The 23,285-nt window shown below is 43.9% G+C and overlaps 1 protein-coding gene across 2 annotated transcripts in view; it reads right to left on the reverse strand.

Annotated features, from left to right (window-relative positions):
- The window catches only part of RNF213 (ring finger protein 213), a 2,329,248-nt gene that overhangs the window by 1,639,976 nt on the left and 665,987 nt on the right, over nt 1-23,285 (reverse strand). For both annotated transcript variants that reach the window (XM_085617427.1, XM_085617426.1), the window contains exon 10: nt 19,191-19,386. In XM_085617427.1, the coding sequence (XP_085473553.1) occupies nt 19,191-19,386 (196 nt within the window). The remainder of the gene's footprint in view (nt 1-19,190; nt 19,387-23,285) is intronic.

Genomic DNA, 23,285 nt, shown 5'->3' on the forward strand with positions numbered 1-23,285 from the left:
CAACATGACTCAATGAGTTAAACGCTCACTGCTGAGAAAAGCAGTGGTCTGTAAGTCTCAAGTTTGATTATGGGATAGGCCAAGTCTGTCTTCCATTCTTTCGAAGCCATTCATTTATTTGCTTGCCCTCTCCTTAATCTCCCCTTCATCGCTCCCACAACACAGCTTGCAGGCCCCCACCATCCTTCCGATGCCACTGCTCGTTTTGCTAATCTCCTATTCCTACCCCTTTTGGTTAATTTTTACACAATTTGCAATGCAGTGCCCTCATTTAATCTCATCCCTTAACAACCTCGCACAACACTGCTTGCCCGCCCCCACCTCCAAGATCACTGCATTGATTTCTTATCCTTATTTTAAATTAGTAGCTTTCATTTATGTTGAGCCGACATCAGACTTGAACACGGATCCCCAGCTCCACAGTCGGCAGCTCTCACCTCTGCAGCATATCCTTTCCCTATCATGTTGCAGGGTGCAGTACCTCATGTCGCCAAAAGAGATCCCAAGGGACACCTAGTGACAGCCTGTAGTACTGCACCCTTTCACTGCTTAATGCACAGTACAACAGTAAATCTTGCTGTACCTGCAATAATGAGCTGCATAGCTAAATACTTATAAGGTCCCAAAGGTGAGACCGATTGCCTTGCAAATACTTGTTCTTTCATGTGTTTATGACAGAGAGATCGTTTTTGGCATACACCACTACAGAAACTGTTGAAGATAGACTTTTACAAGTGTAACTAAACATGCCATTTCCATATGTGTTTTTAGCCTTTCTGGTGCCACAGACCCCAGTCTGTCAAACAGGGGTGTGCCATGGAAGGAAAATGCTACTTACCCAGTATGCATCTGTTCTTGACATGTATAGCTGTAGATTCACATTCTTTGCATAGCCTGCAGTCTAGTGTTGGGTCCGGATGTTTGCACTTTGTTTTTCTTCAAAGAAGTCTTTTCCAGCCACAAGGTAGGTGACTGCTCCTTTCGGCGATAGTGTGCATGGGCATCGACTCCAATGTTAGATTGTTTTCCCGCAGAGGATGATAATGGAGTTAGTAAGATTAGCAGAATAGAGATGTCCATGTGTATGTATCTAAGTAAGATATTATTGCAACAGGTATATGTACCCGGGGAGGCGGGAGGGCGCATGTGAATCTACAGCTCTACATGCCAAGAACAGATGCATACTGGGTAAGTAGCATTTTCCGTTTGGGCCATTTGAGCTGTAGATCACATGCTTTGCATAGACTATACAGCAGTAATCTCCCAAAGTGGTGGCTAACCTGTAGCTGTTGTAGTGGTTTGAAAAAGTGTACATAGAACTGCCTTGCCTACATTAGCTTGCTGTCTAGCTAACACATCTACACAATAATGTTTTGTGAATGTGTGAGGTGTAGACCATGTTACAGCCTTGCAGATGTCAGCTATGGGGATGTTTCCTAAGAAAGCCATTGAAGCCCCTATTTTGTGAGTGGAATGCACTCTAGAGGGAATTGTTAAGGTTCTTTTTGCTTTTGTAAAGCATGTCTGAATACATTTGACTATCCATCGTGCAATACCTGATTTTGAAATGGGATTGCCTTTATGAGGTGGAGCAAAAGCAACAAATAGTTGTTTAGTCTTACGGGAAGGTTTTGTCCTTTCTATGTAATAGAGTAATGCTCTTTTAACGTCTGAAGTGTGTAGAGCACGTTCTGCCACAGGATCTGGTTGAGGGAAGAACACAGGCAACTCAACAGATTGGTTGATATGGAAGGCAGAAATTACTTTGGGTAGGAATTTAGGATTAGTCCGAAGAACAACTTTGTTTTGGTGTACTTGTAAAAATGGTTCTTCAATGATTAGTGCCTGAAGCTCACCCACTCTCCTCAGTTATGTAATAGCAATGAGGAAAGCAACTTTCCAAGTGAGAAATTGCAATTCACATTTATGCAATGGCTCAAAAGGTGGAGCCATTAGTCTGGTGAGAACAATATTAAGATTCCATACTGGAGCAGATGAAAGTCTTTGGAAAATAACTCTTTTGAGTCCTTCCATAAATGCCTTAATAACAGGCACTCTGAAAAGAGACAAATGTTGTCTGTTTTGAAGGTATGCTGCTATTGCAGCGAGATGTAAGCATATGGAAGTGTACGCTGAATTTGAACGTTGTAAATGCAGTACCTAGCAAATGAAGTTTTGAATTGAAGCATCAAGTGGGTTGATCTGGTTGTTATTACAATAAATAACAAGCCGCTTCCACTTTGCTGCATAGCAAGCCTTTGTAGTAGGACATCTAGCCTCTTTTATAATGTTCATGCAGTCTGGCGGAAGACTGAGGTAGCCAAATTCTATGACTTCAGGTGCCAGATCGCAAGGTTGAGATGACCGGGATCTGGGTGTCTTATCTCTCCATGGCTCTGTGTGAGGAGATTGGATGCGAGATGTAGTTTTTGATGAGGAACTACTGAGAGATCCAACAGGGTGGTAAACCAAGGTTGACGGGCTTATGTGGGAGCAACTGGGATTAGTGCCAGGGACGCTTGTCTGAGCTTTCGAAACTAGTGGAATGAGTGCGAGAGGCAGAAAAGCGTAGGCAAATATCCCTGACCAGTTCATCCATAGTGCATAACCTTTGGACAATGGGTGTGGATATCTGATGGCGAAGCTTGGGCGTTTGGGTGTGTGGCGAACATAACTATTTCTGGAAAGCCCCACATCTGAAAGAATGGGAGAAGAACTTGAGGGTGGAGTTCCCACTTGTGAATCTGTTGTCTCTGTCTGCTGAGCAGATCTGCAATCTGATTCAAGGAGATACATTTTGTGATGTAGGCCCACCTCCAGATGGTCTGTGCAAGTTGTGACAGCTGGAGAGAGCGTGTCCCCCCGTTTCTGTATATAATACATGGCTGTCATGTTGTCTGTATGTATCAGGACAGCTTTTCCTACAAGGTGAACTTAAAAGGCTTTGAGCACTAGAAATCCTGCTGGAAGCTCTAGATGATTTATGTGAAGCTGCTTTTGCTGAAGACTCCACATGCCCTGAATTGTGTGTGTTTGGAGAAGAGCGCCCCAACCAGTGAGTGATGAGTCTGCTGTTAGCACCGTCTGTGCAACCAGGTCGATGAAGGGCCACCCTTTGGAAAGGTTTTGTGGATTCCACCACTGCAGAGAGCGATGAGTGCGGCCGTCCACCAATACTAGATCTGATAACTGACCCCGAGACTGGCTTCTTAAGGCAGTGAAATATGGGGGCATGTTACCACAGATTATCTTCAAACTGCTGAGGACGCATTCTTGAAACGCTTATTGGGCGTTCCTCGGGGCATGTCCAACATAGTGGTGCATGAAGATTTGGGGGTACCTTACCTACGTGATACACTGGCCCTCCACCCCCTAATCTTTTGGATGAAAACCTGGTTGAGTGTGGGAGCCCGGTTAAGTCAACTGATTTTAAAAGAGTGTATGATTTTTTACCATGCCCTCCACATACCATGGCTCAGATATATCAAGAACAGCTTTAAAAAGGTTGGGTAGAGCCGACTTGTACTCCAACCCTGAGTCTGTAACTAGAAAGAATGAGAGACTAATAAGGCAGTCCTTTAGCAGTTTAATGAAGATTGAGAGGGAAGAGCTGGAGTTGAGGAAACCTACAGTACGTTAATTCTTAATTCTGAAAACAACCCCATCAGCTGAGCCTTATCTTTTGGGGTCTTTAAGCATTTACGTACGGTTCTTATTAACCATGTTTCGCCTTGACCTCTTTCACTTTTAGTTGGCTATACCAAGGGGTTGCAGGATAGAGCAGTTGTTAGCACCCTGTGGTTGCGACGGTGAGTCTCCACAGGATCTGCTACATTTTATACTATTTTGTAAATTTTATGAAGTCCCACGAAACACCTTATTGTCCCGATTTTAAAGAGGAGGAATTTTACGCAGGCTCGCCCAGCCCTTATTTACTTACAAATGTTGCATGAAGAATGTATTTTCTTTGTTCTCAGCTACCTGAAATCTGCTGTGAAGGCCAGGGCTTGCCTTGATTAAATGTTAGCAATGGCCTGGGTCCATGTTTACACTCATAACAAACATTCCAGAGAATGTTTTGGGATTCATTCTTTTAATTGTTCAAAAAAGAATGTTCTGAGGGTAAAGGGGTCATGCACTTAATCTTGTATTTTTGGCCTTGAATCAATTTGTACTATTGTGGATTGTAACTTGTTTGTGATGAATTGTGTTATTACTTTTAAGGAAATGTTAACGTTTTTATAACTTTTATGGTTTTATATGCTGAAACCGAATAAAGTTGACTGATATTGATTGACCCTGAGACTGATTCCACTGACGTGCTAAGCATTCCTGAAGGGGACGCATTTGTCGTGCATATGGGACTATTAAGACGCCATAATTCCAAGTTACTGCAATAACACCAGAACTGGCAAGAAGTGTTGAGGCTGGAACTGGGAAGCTAGAGTCTGAATGTTGTGGATTCTGGCCGGATTGGGACAGGTCAGAGCCCTTTGTGTATTGAGAGTGGCTCCCAAGAAAGTTTGCGTGTTGGAGATAGGACTTGGACAGATTTATTGTGAATCCAAGATCGTTGAGCAGCTGCACTGTTTTGTAAGTGTGTTGTAGACAGTCTGCTTGTGAGCTGGCTTTTATGAGCCAGTCGTCTAAGTATGGGAAGACGTGAATGTGTTGTCTTCGTAGATGAGCTGCGACTACTGCCAGGCCTTTGGTGAAAACTCTGGGAGAAGTGGAGACTCCGAATGGGAGCACTTTGAATTGGTAATGTTGTCCCGCTACCACAAACCTGAGGTATTTGCGATGAGCGGGGTGTAATGTAATGTGGAAGTAGGCGTCCTTTAAATCTAAAGTGGACAGAAAACTCGCCTTGCTGAAGGAGCGGGAGTACTTGGTGGAGTGTCACTATGTGAAAAAGATCTGATGGGATGTATATATTCAGATCTCGGAGGTCTAGTATAAGCCTGAGAGAGCAGTCTTTTTTGGGACTTGAGAAGTATTGGGAGTATACACTGGCCCCATGATATTGTAATGGGACTGGTTCTATAGCCCCTTTTTCTAATAGAGAGAGAACATCTTGTTTGAGACGGTTCAAATGTTCTTGTGACATTGTGTTTGATCTTGGAGGAATGTTTGGGGGAGTTTCGGCAAGTTACAGGCAATAATCATATTGGATAATCTGTAGAATCCATCTGTCTGAGGTGATTGTATTCCAGATGGGTAGAAATTGGGACAGACGTCCCCAGACAGGAGTGGAATGATTGGGGGGTAGAGGAAGGAAGTCCGTGTTTGTTGTTTGCAGGGTAAGTGTGTGTCGATTTACCTCTACCTCTTCCCCTGCCGTTATTCCCTCTAAATCCTCCTCTAATGTAACCTCTTGAGGAGGGCGATTGATTATTAGCGTTGTAAGATTTAAAACCAGAAATTCTGAGCTAAGCATGTCTGCGTAGCAATGCGCTAGTGTTGACTGCGCGAGCTGCGGTGTCAGCTGCGTCTAAAGCGAACCTAATAGATGTATTGGAAATTAATTTCCCCTCTTGAATTAGGCAATTGCCTTTAGTTTTATGTTCCTCAGGTAAAAACTGAACACATTTTTCTCATCATAATGAGCTCTGTCATAGCGAGCTAGAAGAGCATGTGTGTTCGCAATTCATCAGTGATTGGCTGCTTGCGCCGCTATTCTCTTGCCAGAGGCATCTATCAATTTAGACTCCTTATCAGGAGGAGGGGCATCTCCTGTGGGTTGCGAGTATGCTCTTTTGCAAGCGTTAGAGACTACAAAGGAGTCTAATGGGACCTGACCCTTGATGTAGGTGGGGTCAGTAGGCCCTGGCTTGTATTTATCTATTCTGGGTGTGACAATCTTTGTCCGCACAGGGTCTTTAAAAATCTCATCTGCGTGCTTAAGCATTCCCTTGAGCATAAGCAGTGTTTGAGTTAATTTTTGAGAGGAACTCAAGGTCTTGAATAGAAAATCCTCTTCAAGAACCTCCTTATGTTATTCTACCCCATGGTACTGAACAGCCCTGTTAAGTAGCTCTATATAACCTATGTTATCAGGTGGGGAGGGTCTGGAGGGGTATAGATCCGGATCATTATCGGTGTTGGGATATGTATTATAATCCACCCAGGGATCATTAACAATGTCCTGTGGTCTATCTTCATCCCCAGCCCTTTCATCTTGTGGATCAGGTGACTGTGGTTGTGGGAATTTGTGGGTGTAATTAGTAAATTTGGGTCAATGGGTGAAGGATGTGTAATAGGAGGAGGAGAAGGGTTATTACCCACATTCTTGTATTTTAGAGGAATGTGGTAGTACTCTTGTAAACCCATTTTCCTTGTTTTCTGGTAATTTTGTATGAATAACCAGTTCCTTTTGTTTCAGATCCATGTTAGCAGGCAGAACGTCGAAACAAGGTTCTTTAGATGGAAGATGTGTTTTTCCTTTAGGCGCCGGATTTTTCGACGTCAAACGTTTCGGCTCCGAAAGTTTCAGCTCTGAAGGATGATTCTTCAGTAACGAAGGGATGCTCACTACAACATGTTTTGATTTCAATGCCGAATGTTTCGGTGCAGACTCGATCCCGAGCTGGAAGGCTTTGATTTATGTTTTGGTGCCAGGCCGGTGGGCAGGGCGTCCAAAACTTTTTCTCGGTGCTGACCTTGGCCCGAGGGCAGAGGTAGGACCGGAGCCTTTTTCTTCTGTAAGTATTGGGGCAGGGGAGTGTCAGTACTCACTTGCTCTTCCGTGTCGGAGTCGGCTTCGGACACGGAGATGTGTTCCTCCTCTTCTTCAGCTCCTTGTGTGTGGAGTTCTTCCTGGTCGGAATCTTCCCCGAAGATGTCCGGTGCGGAGCCACTTTGCTGATGCATTTTGTGACGTCGAGCCTGACAGTCATGGAGTGTCTTCTTGGATCGAAATGATCGGCACACGTTGCAGTCCTGTTCATCGTGTTCCAGGGATAGACACAAGTTGCACACTTCGTGCCAGTCAGTGCGCGTAAACTTAGCGCGACACCCGGGACAACATTTAAATGGAATCCGTTCCATCGACTGCTAGGAAGCCCGACGCTGGAAAGCCCAACGGCCCTCCATGAATCTTCTGATCGAAGACCTTGAGTCGATACGATACGCGGAGAATGGGAAACGCGATCGAGAAACAGTACAGTCGAGGTTAGTGGATTGCGCATCGAGGGGAACCCGATAATCGGTCTTGAACCGGAGCACTGCAATTCACGTCCGAACCCGAAAAAAACAAATCAAACAATTAAGTCGATGCCCATGCGCATTATCACCGAAAGTAAGAGTCACCTACCTAGTGACTGGAAAGACTTATTCGAAGAAAAACAAAGTGCAAACATACAGACCCAACACCACATGGCGGGCTATGCAAAGCATGCGATCTACAGCTCACATGCCTCGAACATACATTTTCTGCATTTCTGTTTGTACTGCATGGCGAAACCCTTATACAAGTATCCATGAACAGCATCTCAATATTAGTATGGTGACCACCTATCCTGCTGACACCTCAACTGGACTTGATATGGGTGTTGGCAATAAGTTGTTCTTGGACAATTTTCTGAGTGCTTGTGAGGTATGCCTCAGTGAGAAAGTAAATGAAGAATTCGAAACCTCTCAGCACCTGTGGTCAATACTTACAAGCCATGCAGTGAAACTGGAAATGTGCATATTATGCGTTTCTAGAGACCTACCCTTCTATGTTCTCAAACATCTTACCCTTTTGATCTGTGGAGAGTTGAGTTGTAGCACAGTTATAGTGACTTTTTAGTAGTTATGTTGAGACAAAGATAATGTGTGCCACTGCAAACTCTGACAAAATAGGGATCTTGTGGATTAGCTATGTATTTTTTCTCTGAACATATTAAGCAGACAAATAATTCCTCGCTTTTTGGAAACCTACCTCGTTTGTTTATTGCGTTGGACTAGTGTTGGGATGGTTAGTGATGATAGGATGTTAAGTGCTAGAATAGAATTCTGTGGTTGTCCACTGTCTTCATCACAATCTAGGTGGTGGGCTACATAGAGTATGATATACAATAACAGATTTATACTACAAAACACAGAATCTCATGCCCAATAAGTGACAGACCAAAAAATGTAATTGCAAACTGCAAACCAACTTTTTGCATCTGATCTCTGATATTATGATGTGGCAGGTGTACTAAAAGCTTGCATTGCAAGATTCCCAATTGTAATGTGTTGCAGAATGACCTGCCATATGAATATGAATTAGGTAGGTTTGTTATTTGCAATCCCCTGAGACTGGGCACAAACACTGGAGTGGCGGCTTCCAAGGAACAGCACACCATGATTCTTGTGTAAGTGCTGGCTACAATACCAGCTATATGACCAGGAAAGTTAATTGCAAATCCTCACACCATGCTATCTGCAAGGTTGGCCCTTCGGAGACTATAAATTACATTCCAGGCTTCCTAAACAAGATTGCTTCGCCCTTGTTGCTTTTTGATTAGATGTAAAGAAGAATGTTAATTTGTGGGAATAGAACTTCATGTTTAAGGTATTCAATTCAATGAATATATGGCCAGGGTCTTGAAATACCAAAAACACCTACACACCCACATATATACATCCGACAGGTCAAGAGGGCTATGCAAGTTAAATATATGCATTGGTTCATAGAACAGTACCTACCTCTGATCCTCTTTGCTTTGGACTTTGAACCGCAGCTGTACAGAAGAAGGATTTTTATTTGGCAATTCATGGGGGGGGGGGTGGAGGGTTGCACAGCACAAACCTAGCTGAAAAGCAAAATTAGTACTTTTCTCATTACAGGGACAAAGAATTATGTTACTTACCCAGTAAGCATCTGTTCTTGGCATGTAGCGCTGTAGATTCACATGCTTCGCACACTCCTCTCATCTAGTGTTGGGTCCGGATGTTTGCAAGTTATTTTTCTTCGAAGAAGTCTTTCCTAGTCACGAGGTAAGGTGACTCCTCCTTTCAGTGATAGTGCGCGCATGGGAATCGACTTCATTGTTAGTTTGTTTTCCCGCAAGAGGGTGAGAATGGAGTAAGTAAGTGTAGTATAGAGATGTCCGTGCGTATGAATGTATAATCAAGAACTGCAACTATAGGTGCCCGGGGAGGCGGGTGGGCGCATGTGAATCTACAGTTCTACATGCCAAGAACAGATGCTTACTGGGTAAGATAATCCGTTTGAGGCATGTGTGCTGTAGATACATATGCTTTGCATAGACTACAAAGCAGTATAGTCCCAAAGCGGTAGCTAACCTGTAGATGTTGCAGTTGTTTGAAACAGTGTTTTAAGTACTGCTTGGCCTTGGTAAATGTGTGTGGTGTAGACCATATAGCTGCCTTCCATACGTCAGCTAGAGGAATGTTACCTAAAAATGTGCCCCTATTTTGCGAGTTGAATGCTCTCTAGGAGGTATGGATAAAGTTATTTTAGTTTTTGCATAGCATGTTTGAATACATTTAATAATCCATCTTGAAGTGCCAGATTTAGAGATGAGATTGCCTTTGTGATGTGGAGCAAATGCAACAAACAGTTGTTTTGTGAAAATCTTTAGTCCTATCTATGTAGCACAATAAAGCTCTTTTGACATGCTACCCTTTTGTCTTATGTAGCACCCCTCTCCCTCTCAATTTCTACTGCAGATGTCCACACACCCATGAGTCTATACCAAATCCAGGCTCAACTTACCCACAGTATAATAGAGCTTTTGGAAACAAATATGTTGCTTTATTCTGTACTGTACTTGTCTATGCATCTACCGAATGTATGCATATTATTGTTTTCGTAACCATGGTTTCCTCAAATTGTTCTCAGCAGTAACCTTGTACCTCCAAGCACTGATCATGGTCTCACTGATAGTTTGTCTGCAGCTGTAAAAGCTTGTGGCAGTTAATCCACTATAATGTAATAGATTTGTACAGTCAAGCCCCCCCCCCCCTCTTTTTATTTGTCTTGGTTTTACTTTGCAGGGGCCTTTGGTTCTCTGTATACATAATTTGAGTATATATGTCTTATGTTGTCCCTTAAGTATGCTTTGTACCTTATTGCATTATTTACTTCATTCTTTATGTGTCTCATGCTAAAACTCAATAAAACGTTTTGGGAATAAAAAAAGGTCTTTTAACATCAAGTGTGTGAAGAGCCCGTTCCGCTACAGAATCAGGTTGAGGAAAAAACACAGGTAACTCAACTGATTGGTTTATATGAAAAGCAGAAACCACTTTGGGAAGGAATTTAGGGTTGGTGTGAAAACCTGCCCTGTCTTTGTAGAGCTAAAAGAAGGATTCTTCCAAGGTTAATGCCTATAGCTCACCAACTCTCCTTAATGAAGTGAATGCAATGAGGAAAAACAACTTTCCATGAAAGAAACTGCAAAGGGCAATTGTGCAATGGTTAAAACGGTGGACCAGTAAGCCTTGTATGGCCAATGTTAAGATTCCATACTGGCGCAGGAGGAATTCTTCCATGAAGGCTTTGATTACTGGAACTTTCAATAGTGATAAATGCTGCCTGTTCAGCAAATATGCAGCTACCGCTGCAAGGTGTAAGCGAATAGATGTATAAGCCAGTCCAGTTTGCTAGAAGTGTAACAGGTAACAGATACTATTATGTATAGAAGCATCTAGAGGATTGATTTTGTTGTTTTTACAGTAGACAACAAATCTTTTCCACTGTGCTGCATAACAAGCTCTGGTAGTAGGCTTTCTTGCTTCTTTTAGAATAGTCATAAAGTCTGGTGGTAGATTTAAATAACCAAACTCTATGACTTCAGGAGCCAGATCACTAAGTTTAGTTCTTTGGGATTGGATACCTGATTTCTCCATAGTTCTGCGGAAGAAGCCTGGAGGTGACATGCAGCTTTTGATGTGGAACTAATGACAGCTCCAGCAGGGTGGTGTACCATGGTTGACAGGCCTATGTTGGAGCTACTAGTGTGAGGGATGTTTGCCTGAGCCTCCGAACCAGAGACGGAATGACAGAGAGGCGGAAAAACGCAGGCAAATATCCATGACCAGTTCATCCATAGGGCAATGCCTTTTGAGAGCGGGTGTGGGAACCTGGAGCCAAAGTTTGGGCATTTTGCATTGTCGACTGTGGCAAACAAGTCTATTTGTGGGAATCCCCATTGTTGGAAGTATGGAAGGAGAACTTGGGGTGAAGTTCCCACTCGTGAATTAGCTGCCTCTTTCTGATGAGGTCAGCAAAATCTGATTGTTTATCCCTGGAAGGTGTTCTGCCAGAAGATAAATCCTGTGACAGATTGCCCAATTCCAAATGGCTTGACAGAGCCGTGACAATTGGAGTGTGCGTCTCCCCTGTTTTTGTACATAGTACATTGCTGTCATGTTGTCTGTCCGGACTAGGACAGCTTTGCCTATCAGGTGAGTTTGAAAAGCTTTGAGCGCTAGAAAGACTGGTAGAAGTTCTAGATAGTTGATGTGGAGACTCTTGTGCTGTTGCTCCACAGGCCTTGTATTGTGTAATCTTGGAGATGGGCACCCCAGCCTGTCATGCGTGCATGCACAGGATCTTTAAAAATTCCGTCAGCATGTCAACCTGTGTGCGGATCAAACAAAAATCCTCTTCTAAGGATTCTTTGTGTAATACCACCCAATGGTATTCTGCAGCCCTGGCAATAAGTTCCCGATAAGATACATTGTCATCAGGTGGAGATGGCTTGGCAGGGTAAAGGTCTGGATCATTGTCTAATTGAGGGTCAATTGTGTAATCCCTCCATAGATCTACTGGTAAATGGGTGTCCCCCACATCAATATCGTCCCAGTCATGCTGAGATTGTGGATAATCCTGAGGTGTGATGTGCAAATGATTTAAAGTTGGAGAAGAGGGTGGTAGAGGGGATGCTGGTGGTGGATAAAAAGGGCTGGTACCAACAGTCTTCTTTTTTAAAGTGATCTTACAATGACTGACCTCATTGGGAAGCATGTGCTTAAGAGGCAGCTTGGTATGAATATGACCCGTTTCTGGGTTAATATAAAATCTCTTCTGTTAGAGATCCATTTTCAGTGGAACAATGTCTAACTTTGAGTCCAAAGGGACATCTTTCGGTTTCGGATATGGACTGGTTTTTGGGAGCAGAAGATTTCAGCTCCGAAGGTGGTTTATTTTTCGGTGTGGAGGATTTCAGCTCTGAGATGGATTTCGACTTGGAACCGGAGGGTTTGTGTCAACTCTGTCCTGAGCTAGAAGGCTTCCAGAGACTAGCCAGAAGGTGGGGCGTCAGAAACGTCACCTCAGTGTCAACCCTCGCCAGAAGGCAGTGGTGCTGCCGAAGCCTTCGTTTTTTTTTTTTGTGGGTTTATGGGGCAAGGGGTCTTTGCTACTCACATCACCCTGTCCCTGTGGAAGTTCTTCGGTGTCGAGGTCTATCTCAAGCCTAGAATCTGACTACGGCACGGAGAAGGCCACTTCCACCTCCGCTGCTGATATATCAATATCTTCTTGATTGGACTCTTCACCGAAGATATCCGGCGTGTCTTCAATGCTTTGACGCTGCATCTCTCGACGTCAAGCCCGACAATCGCAAAGGGTTTTCTTCGACCGATCTGCAATCGTCATAGTCTTCTTCTTTATGCTACGGAGACTAGCACAAGTTACACACCTCGTGTGAGTCAATGCACAGATACCTTGCGTGGCACTGAGGACAGAATTTGAACAGTCTCCATTCTATTGACGGAGAGATGGACCGATGTGGTTCGGCTTGAAGGACGCCCACGATGCCTACAGATACGAGGAGAGGTGTGGAAACGCGTACGAAACAATACCGTCGAGGGTACAGAGGATTGCGCACCAAGATAACCCACAGAAGGGTTTCGAAATGGAGCGCAGCAATACACATCTGAACCCGATGGTGGAAAAAAAACAATCTAACAATGGTGTTGGTGCCCATGCGCACTATCACCGAAAGGATGAGTCACCTTACCTTGTGACTAGGAAAGACTTCTTCAAAGAAAAAGAACTTGCAAACATCTGGACCCAACACTAGAGCAGAAGCCTTTTGGTTGTACTTGGGGCTCTGACACTGTGAAGGACTGCGAGGACCAGCAGCCCACTCCATCACAGCTGCAGCCTCTTCCCTCACGCTCCGCCCCCTGTTTGGACGGATATAACACCACCACACCAACGCAAAGCAGGACGCGCGCGGGCGAAGCCCGGGCCAAGGGCGGGCCCGTTTTAGCCCGTTCTAGACCGTGTGAGACCGGACAGGGCCACCCCTCTTGGTTATTTGTCAAATTGACCTATGTGTTATTGACTCTGTTATTCAACCGTGAACCTACTGCTGAAGACATAGGATTATGGCGGGCAGAGAGACAAGAAGCAAAGCACTTACCTCCACTACATCGATGACCGGTACTTTGGACAGGTTTCTGATCAGAGCAAACTTACTGTTATCTAATGAGATCACTATCCTTGAACGCCGCCTTTCCCAGGGCATAGAGAATGCAAAAAGATCGTCGCTGGGCAATATAGCTAAAGCTGGAACACCTGATAGGGGTTTGCCACTACCCAAACCTATTTCCAACAGTGTCCCTTTGGTAGTGACTACCCCACCCAATTTCAGGTGCTGTTCTGGATCTATATGAGATCCCATGCCGGCTAATACCGATCATAGTTCGTCTCCCCATCCTAATGTGCCCATTACTCGAGATAGCGGGTCTGAGGCTAATTTCCTCCAGTTAAGAGGTAATAGGGAGGGGGCTCTTCCAAAAAGAAAGAGAAGGAAGCAGATAGGGGGTGGTAAGAAGGCAAGATTATCCAACTTCGTAAATCGTATTAATTCTAAAGACCAGGCAAAAGAAAAGGCGAATCCCCCAGCAGTCAGTGATTCGACAAATCCACCGCTCCCGTCTCCCTCTACAGTACAGTCTTCCACCCAGATCAATGGTGATAATATTCAGGCTTGCCCTGATCAGCAGACCTCAGACCTGGGCAGTATTTTGACATCTTTGCTGGACCCTTTAATTACCAGACTTGACCAAATTGATTTTAGGCTGTCAAATATTGAAAGGGCCACTGGGTCTTTGGCAGGAACCATGGAACGGAAGAGGGTGGTAGATTCAAGGGGTTCTCATCCAGTTAATCCGCCCATTTTGACAACGCTTCCAGCTGTGGTAAACCCTCCACCTCCAGCTCAGGATATTTTACAAAGGAATACCAACCCCTCCCTTCATTCTTGCCCTGGCCCAATGGTGGAAAAGTCTCTTGTACATATCGAGCAAGACAATCCAGAGGGCAATGGACTGAGGAAGAAACTGACAGTAAATTTACCCCCGGAAGCTGCTCCCCTGGTAGTGGTCCTAACAGGAGTTCCTCAACTCACTAACACAGGAGCTGAATCATTCGCTTCACTTAAAAATAAAGTAGCGAGTTGGTTAAACAGGCATAGACCCCTCCCTCCACACATCTTCAGTGAAATCCTGATGGTCAGAAGGGTCTCATGGCTGGGTCCAACTAAGAAAAACATTAGCGGAGACTGTATTTTGGGAAACTATAGGGACCCAGGGACAGTTGCCCACATCTTGAAGATGCCGTCCTCCATGGAGGAGACCTCAATTCAGACCCTTCCTTTGGCTCATTTCTATCCACCCCCTGTTAGCCAACCTGATACGGGTTTAGAAGAGGGCTGGTCCAGAAGTAACCCTAGAAGGAATAGGAATATTTTGCATTTCCCTAACTCCACATCTCAATATTTCGACTTCAACCGCTTCAGCTGCCTCGATGAGGTGGACTGACTACACTGTAGCCCCATATTGAGGAGCTATCCGAGGGTGAGTAACTCTATCATTACAAACAACTCTACCCTGCAAGGTTGCTCAGCTCCGTATAAGAATAGGGGCGGGACGGGGGGAGCAGATAGAGCTGATAATGCCCAATCAGTTCTCCCTTTGAGCACTGGCCTCCCGGACACTCGGTGTGGGGCCCTGCTGGAATGCTCCCTGCTCACAGCTACAACGACCAACGAGGGTTGTAGTGTAATAATTACAGAACCCACACCTACCGCTGGTCATTTGTCAATTTTGTCGTGGAATTTAGCAGGGATAGCCAACAAAATAGCATGTCCCGATTGTGGGGAGTTTATAGATAAGAATGATATATGCCTCTTTCAGGAAACATGGGCAAGGGAGGATTATCATTGGAGTGGTTTTGCTTCATTTTCACTCCCGGCTAGGTGGGGTGGAAAAGGTAGACCCTCAGGGGGCTTAATTATTTGGGTGCGCTCCCATATGGGATGCAGAGTAAGGGTAGTGAACACGTTGTCAGCGAATCTCCAATGCGTGATATTAGAATGGCCGAATGATTCCAGGCTTGCCCTGGTCAATGTTTATTCAAGACCTGTTAATATTACAGCTGAGTCTGGAACCATTGAAGAGCTTTCGGCATTATTAAATACGATTCCCCAAGGTATCACCCTCCTGGTAGGGGGTGATTTCAATTGCCATTTTGAACCGCTTATGGGTTTGTTTGACAGTGCAATCTTGGAGGAGGATGAATACTGGAAAGTTCCACCAGTAGTGGGCCCTTCACCTAGGACTTGGGCGCCACTGGCTTTGCAGATTATGGCCCTAACATTAAATCATTCAACAAAATCGGGCATGAGTCACGATTGGATTATATATTTGTTGGAACCTCCACATGGGATAAGGTTGTTGATTTCAAGGTGGAATCCAGGGTTGATAGCGATCACAATCCGCTGATCCCCGGGAAACCCCGAAGGTTCATGCAAATTAATTGAAGCCCTAGATGCCAGGCTCCTTCTAACTAGTAATAGGCGCAGGGTTAGGTGGGAGAAACTGGTTGCAAATTTAGTGTTAGAGGCAGATCTTTATGCGAAGGTAATCCCGGTATTGGAAGCAGTAGCTGCTTTATTGTTGCAGTATCCCACCCCTGAAATTTATCAAAAATTTAGGGATCTAAATTTTGAACTTAATTTAATTCTGGCTGAAGTTTTTAATCCTATAGCGCCCAAAGTGAGAAGGAGAGGTAACAGACCCACATGGTATAACATTACATGCAGGAAACTTAAAACAGAACTTCTCAAGGCTGTGAAGCTAAAGAATAATAAGGCGCTAATAAGAGAAAAACGTTTAGAATATAAGCAATTAATACATCATGCCAAGATGGAGTGGGATAACGATAATTGGATTAATTTAACATCTGCATTAAGATCAAGAGACCCCCGGAAGTTTTGGCAAATTGTCAATACGGGGTCGTCTGACTCTTTACCGGCAATTTTGCCCAATATTGCTGCAAATGTGTGGGAAGAACACTTCTCTACCCTTTATGGGGGGGATCACTCTAATCTCAATAGGGAACAGGTGGGTCTAATGTCCAATACCACTGCTGATGTACCTGAGATTGAGTTTCTGGAAGAAGAGGTTCGTGCTGCATTAATCAAACTTCCATCAGGTAAGGCACCTGGTCTGGATAAACTCCCAGGTGACCTATTTAAACACGAACCTAAAGTCTGGGCCCCGTACTTAACGGCTTTATTCAATGCAATCCAGCGGGGTATGGCGGTACCTAATACTTGGCTGGGAGCTGAGATAGTCCCCATCTTCAAGAAGGGTTCACCTCTCCTCCCAGTCAACTACAGGCCTATCAGCCTTATCGATGTCCCCCAAAAAATCTTTGCTGGACTGATTTTGGATCGCCTTAGGGACTGGATGGAAGAGTGTTCCATTCTAAGTCCCTATCAGGCAGGGTTCAGAAAGAATGTTTCCACTACGGACAAGATTTTTCGATTGACCTTATTATTTTGGAAAACTGTACAAGTTGAGGGTGGGTCACTGTACTCTGTTTTCGTGGATCTACGTGCGGCCTTTGACCTGGTTCCTCGGGCCAAACTCTGGCTGGTCCTATCACAATTAGGCATACCTGTCTCCCTTTTGAATATGATAATTCGACTCCATAGCGGGAATTTTGCACAGGTTAGGTGCGGGAAAGACGGTGTTTTATCATCCAGATTTCCCGTTGACAGGGGAGTCAGACAGGGATGTGTCCTGGCACCAACCCTCTTTTGCCTCTATGCTAACGGAGTATTCACACACATGAATGAGGTTCCAAATAGTGATGCCCCCAAGCTCGGCGGATCACGGGTTCCTGCAATATGTTCGCAGATGATACCCTACTACTCTCGAAGTCACCGATGGGCATACAACGATTGATGGACGGTTTTGAGACATTTTGCCTCGACCGCGGGTTAGAAATAAATACGCTTAAAACAAAATACATGATTTTTAACCCACCACCAACAACACGCCCAAATCCAACTATAGGGACCGTTAGTTTAGAAAGGGTTCAGACCTTCGAGTACTTGGGTCTTACTTTAAATGAAACTATGTCTTGGGTCCCCCACCAAATCAGATCACAACTCAAGTTAGCACAATTATCGGGGGCATTTTAAAACTTTTTAATAATTCTTGTGTCAAACCAATTGGCCTCCCTCTTGAAATATACAAACTTCAGGCAAGGGGGGGTGTAATCTATGAAGGTGAACTCTGGGGCTTTAACTGCCGTCCAGAGATTGTGCTTACAGAAAATAAATTTTTAAGGCAGCTTCTGGCCCTTCCCCCTAGCACTCCGCTACTGCCAATAAGACTAGATATGGGCCTTAGACCCATAAATGAGGAATTGGGTCTTAAACCCCTAACATTCTGGCGGAGGATTTGGACTACCCCCGAACTTCAGGATTATAGGGAAGAACTCTTGGAATTTATAGGCCTTCCTAAAGCAGGGAATCGCCCATGGCTAAGGTATGTGAAAGAGGAATTGGGGAGAATTGGCCTCCCGCTGTTGTGGTCAGAGCCAGCGAAAGCATGTTCTAGTATTTCACGTAAGCATTTGGTCAACCTGTATTATGAATCTACACTAACTGCTTCTATTCAGAATTGCCATGCTGGTATTTTGTCACGCTCTTTTACAATGATCAAAGATTTTTATTGCTTTGAGTATGCCTTAAATGATATTTGTCCACTTGTAGCAAGAAAACTGTATCTACAGTGGAGATATGGCACTTTACCTATTAGAGCTTTTAAGTGTAAATGGTCCCCGTCTTTACCAAAGAATTGTACTGCGTGTGATTTTGATCTTGAAAACGAATTGCATATACTGTTTTTTTGCCCTGCCTATTTAAAGTCTAGAAGGTATTGGATTGTTCCCCTCTGCAAAAACGTGGGGTTTACTAAATGTATGCAATCTTTTCGAATTCTTAAAACTGATTTAAATCCTGTAATAGTTTTTGCTATGTCATCCTTTTTGATAGCTATGTGGAGGAAAAGAAGGACATTTGATAAAATGCCTCGAACTATATTTTCCCATTAGTTTTGCAATTGTCAAGAGTAGGTCACCGAAAGTACAGTTTATATCGAAGTGCAAAGCATTGATTTTAATTTCTGGTTGTCTCATGGGTACTGACATTTTTCTTCTGATAATAACCGATTTTATTACATCTGTATCAAATTCGAATATTTTTTAAAATGTTAAGTTGTATGTTTCTTTTATGACAAATGTCGAAATAAAGAATTTGAAATGGAAATGGAATGGAAAAAGGACTGCTAGTCCTCTTTGGCCAGATTCCAAGAGGACAGCTACAATGACTGTGGTAAAAAGTAAAGAGCCTGAAAGTTTTTTTTAGGTTGGAAAGGAAATTTAAACTCCTTTACAGGCTAAAACTAGCTATTTACACGGCACCTCAATGTATAATCCTTAATTGAGCATCCTTATGTATCTTGTCGGATCCTGTTTCATAATGTTAAGAATGTTCAGGGCGAAGTATCCATCAGAATCCGACTGACATTGGTGTGCAGGGCATAGGTAGGTTTGCCCCCAAAGGCAGCCGCAATATACAAAGCACTCCATGGCAATTCAGAATCCACTTTTTTAATAGATACTTCAGTGATAGAATGTTGTGAAAATGGGAGAATCGATGGGGGTGAAAATATGTGTGCATGACTCCGATAATTCCAGTTAAAATGTCCTGAGAGTTGACTTTTCAAAGCTTCACGTGGCTGTAAAGACTCACTGGTAATGGAATGTCACATGGAGGTTTAAATGGTCAGACATGCAACTCATTTATTGCATACAAACAGATAAAATACATATCCAGGATTCACAAACAGAAATGGCCAATATCTGCACAGCAAAATATACAAACCTGATCATTAATGTAGCAAATGGCGATGTCCCTCAATCTATAGTATGTTCCCATCAGGGCATCCAAAACATCAATTTGTACTTCACCCAGAAATTCCGGCAGCTGGTCTAAAGGCAATAGACAGAACCAGGACCTGACCAAGACTCTGTCCACCTCCAGCAAATGCTGCCTATTCTTCATGAGAGCTACAAGGGCCCTGCATCATAAGAAAAACAGAAACTGAATGAGCAAAGGTGAATGAACAAAGCTCGTAATGACAAAAACCTAGAAATGTTTATGTGCATGAAACTATCAACCACGAGGTAACAAACTAGTATCTGTACAATGTCATGGGAATGGAGCATGCCTTCTTCAATGGAGGTCACGGGAAAGGCAGAATTAAAATAATCCAGTAATAATGGCCAGAACAAATAATGATGAACAAAAAATAATTAAATATAAAGATATCGAACATTATTTCAATAATTATAAGGAATCATAAAAGTCAAATGACATCATTAAAATATTTGAAACAAAGTGCAACTATAATAAAAAGAATTGGGGCTATCAATATTAATAATCTAGTCACAAAAAGTGATTGTAATTTGCAACAAGTCTGTTTGTGACCAGAACAGAATTTGGCATACTGACCTATGTACCAAAGGTAAGTCTGAGAATTTTCTAATTAGACCTGCCTCATTAATATTCAATTCAATTAATCTTTATTCGGATATTAAAAAATAGCCATAAAAGACACATGTTATACAATCGGGCCTTCAAAAACACAGTATTTCATACATTAATAGATAATTTGTTTTAAAACAAGCGTATTAAAAACTAACAATCGGTGTCATCCTTAAGCAGGAGAGCTATACGCTAATACTCTACTCCTTTCTGGGTTTAAAATTTTTTGTTTCTGCTCCTTTTGATGCGGTCGACCCAATCACTCCTCTCCCCTGGTTTTTCTCAGCTTGACTGCCAGACGCAAGAAATGTACCATGCTAAACAATGTAAAAGGATCAGCGGCAAGCTTGAGAAATAAAAGGGCCACTTTGGCCTGTCCAATATTGGCATATTTGAGGATTGTTTTTAAAAACAGTGAACGTGGATAAGCAAAAAAGGGACAAAGTAAGACAAAGTGAAGGGTGTCTTGCGGAGATCTGAGATCGGAGCCGCAGCACCCTTTTGAACTTACATCATGTACAAAACCTGCAGGGACGGCCAGGATATGGTGCAGCAAGTCTAATCTAAATCTTGACATTAAGAATCTGTCATGTCTATTGTACATGTTGGCCAGATAGAATTCCATGCCCGGCTTGACTTTGATGAGCTGGTATGATCTCACTGTACTTTTAGGCCCTTCTCTTGCCTCTCTGGTCCTGGCCAGATACTGCCTACAGGCTTTCTTTATACTGCCCTTGTCTCTATTGGCCAACGTACTTGGTTCCTTAAAGAACTTTTCGTGACCCAGCCTGGTCAGAGCGTCCCTTACATATTTTAGCCATGGTATTCGAGACCACTTATCCCCTTTCATACAGTCCTCTATGATTGATCTACTCAAGTTTGCCTCAGGATTAGTCCATATTTTTGCCCAACAGGAAATTGGGTTAGAGGCAGCCTGATCAGTAAGATAGTCTATGCCCAATTCCTCGTGGGCAACATATGAAGAGATACTTGTGGGCACCTGCAGAAGCCTTTTTAGGAATTTGTCTTCTTCTTTTTGGATGTTCCCCATGTCACGAAAGCCCCAAACCTCGCTTCCATATAGAGTCTTTGAGCAGCATACTGAGCTATATAGTTGGGCAATTTCGTGCGGCGACCATCGACCCAATCTCGTCGCATAATTCATAATGGATCCCACGGCACTCGGATGTTGACTACATTTGAGGCCTACTAGGGGTTTAAAACTTAGATCTTGGTCAAAAACGATCCCCAGATAATTAAAGGTTTTTACTTTTTCCAGTGTGTGGGTACCTATTGAGAAACTATAGTTCTTGGCCGGTTTTTTACCAACTTCCATGACATAAGATTCGGATAAATTGGGCACTAGGTCTAAGTCCGCCATGAACCTGACAAACCCATTGATGAGCAGCTGCAGGCTCCTTCCTGTGCGGGCCAAAAGGACTGCATCATCTGCATATAGGAGGACTGGTATGCTTCTCTTCCCTATAGAGGGGCAGTCTGCCTCCAGCACTCCCAGTGCCTTGTCTAGCCCATTTATATAAAGCGTAAATAAAAATGGAGCTAGGATGCAGCCTTGCCGCACCCCTCCCCGGCAATGGAAGTCCTCTGTCAGGTCACCGTCATCAGAGAATCTCACCTGTACCGTGGTTTCAAGGTGAAGTGTCTGCAGTGCTCGTAACAATCCTAAATCTATGCCCATCTCAGCCAACATCTCCCACAGCTTCCCTCTGTTGACACAGTTGAAAGCTGCTGAGAGGTCCATGAACGCTAAGTACACAGTACCATCTCTGGCCAGGGTGTATTTGGCCACTAGAAGGTAAAGGTTAAGGCACTGATCTGTTGTCGAGCGCCCATTTCGGAACCCATACTTTAGATCGGTAATGATATTATGTTCTTCGGCCCAATCCAAAAGGCGGTTAAAAATTACTCTCCCCATGACTTTCGCCGTGACATCTATGAGGGATATTGGGCGGTAGCATTGGGGGTCATTTCTATTGCCCTTTTTGAATATTGGGACGAAAACCGCCGTGGACCATGATCTCGGCATGCCCCCCTGGCAGGCAACATTTAATACCCTGGCCAATATTGGTGCCCACAGATCCACTTGACTTTTAAATAGGTCTGGCGGGATCCCATCGGGTCCAGGCGCTTTTCTTAAAGCCAGGCCGTCTATTCCCAGTTTCACTTCTGCAACCGTGAATGGAATGCACTCGCCCTCAGGTAATTCTAGAGATTGGGATTGCAACGTCTCTGGGTTACCCCGATTATATAATTTCGTAAAGTGCGCTACCCACTCCTCTGCTAAGATGTGGGATGCTACTTGAGGCTTGTTCGAGTCTTGGAAACATGGGTCATTCATTGTTTTCCAAAAGCTTGTCATGTCACGATGCTCCGCTGCTTCTTTTAGTGACTCCCAAGCTTGAGATTGAAGGAAATACTTCCTTCTGTTGGTGGCCTTTTTGTATTGTTTCCTACAGTCCATGATCGTGCCTCTATCCCTTGGGACTATTTTAAGTGCCTGCTTCAGATTTCTGAGGGCTTTCGAGCATTCCTTATCGAACCATCTCGGGCAGAGGTCGGTCTGCTTTTTCATCTTACGCCTTAAAAGGCTATCAATGTGTTGGGCGGTGCCCTCAAATGCTGTAATCAAGTCGCTCCCCTCAATACTACTGTCTAAGCATTTCCACATATGACTATCATTGTCTGCCAGGAGCGCTCTATGTAATGCTAGCCCATCAATCTTACACCATTTGATTCTCATGCCCTGATCCATTGCCTTGTATTGTCCCCCGGTGGTCCTTTTGTCTATTTTGGTACACCGATCTAAAATCTCTATTGTTAATTCTAGGGGATTGTGGTCGCTAAATATGCTGGGGACTATCGAAAAATGACTGACCCTACCAAGTAAGGCATGAGAAACAAAGATATAGTCGATGATGGAATCACAGCCCCGCCCCTTGAACGATGGGGTCATTAAATCTGGTGATCCATCCGCGACTAGATCCATTGTATGTGTTAAGGCCAATTTGCCTAAAATTGTACCTAATGCCATGCCTTCTCTGGAGTGCTCTATATGCCATCCCTTTGTAGAGGGACAAGCATCCCATGAGCCTCCTTCCCATTTCAGGTATGGGCACGGGTGAGTGTTAAAGTCCCCCATCAAAATTAACCGGGCACCAAGGTCCCCCATATCATTTAACCCAGTTAGTCTTTGGTCTAACTCCGCCAAATTTGACATTGATTGTCCTGCATTATAAAAATGTATGAAAAAAACCTTAAGTCCCTTTGCAACGTATCTTATACCCTGGAGGCAATCAGAATCCCACCCCAGGTCTTGCCAGCTACCTTGCAGCGTCAATGCCGCATACATGATAAGGCCTCCCTTGGCACGACCCATGGGCGATTTGCGGGCTGGGACAAAAAACAATTTAT

The sequence above is a fragment of the Triturus cristatus genome, chromosome 7, assembly GCF_964204655.1.
Source record: "Triturus cristatus chromosome 7, aTriCri1.1, whole genome shotgun sequence".
Lineage (NCBI taxonomy): Eukaryota > Metazoa > Chordata > Amphibia > Caudata > Salamandridae > Triturus > Triturus cristatus.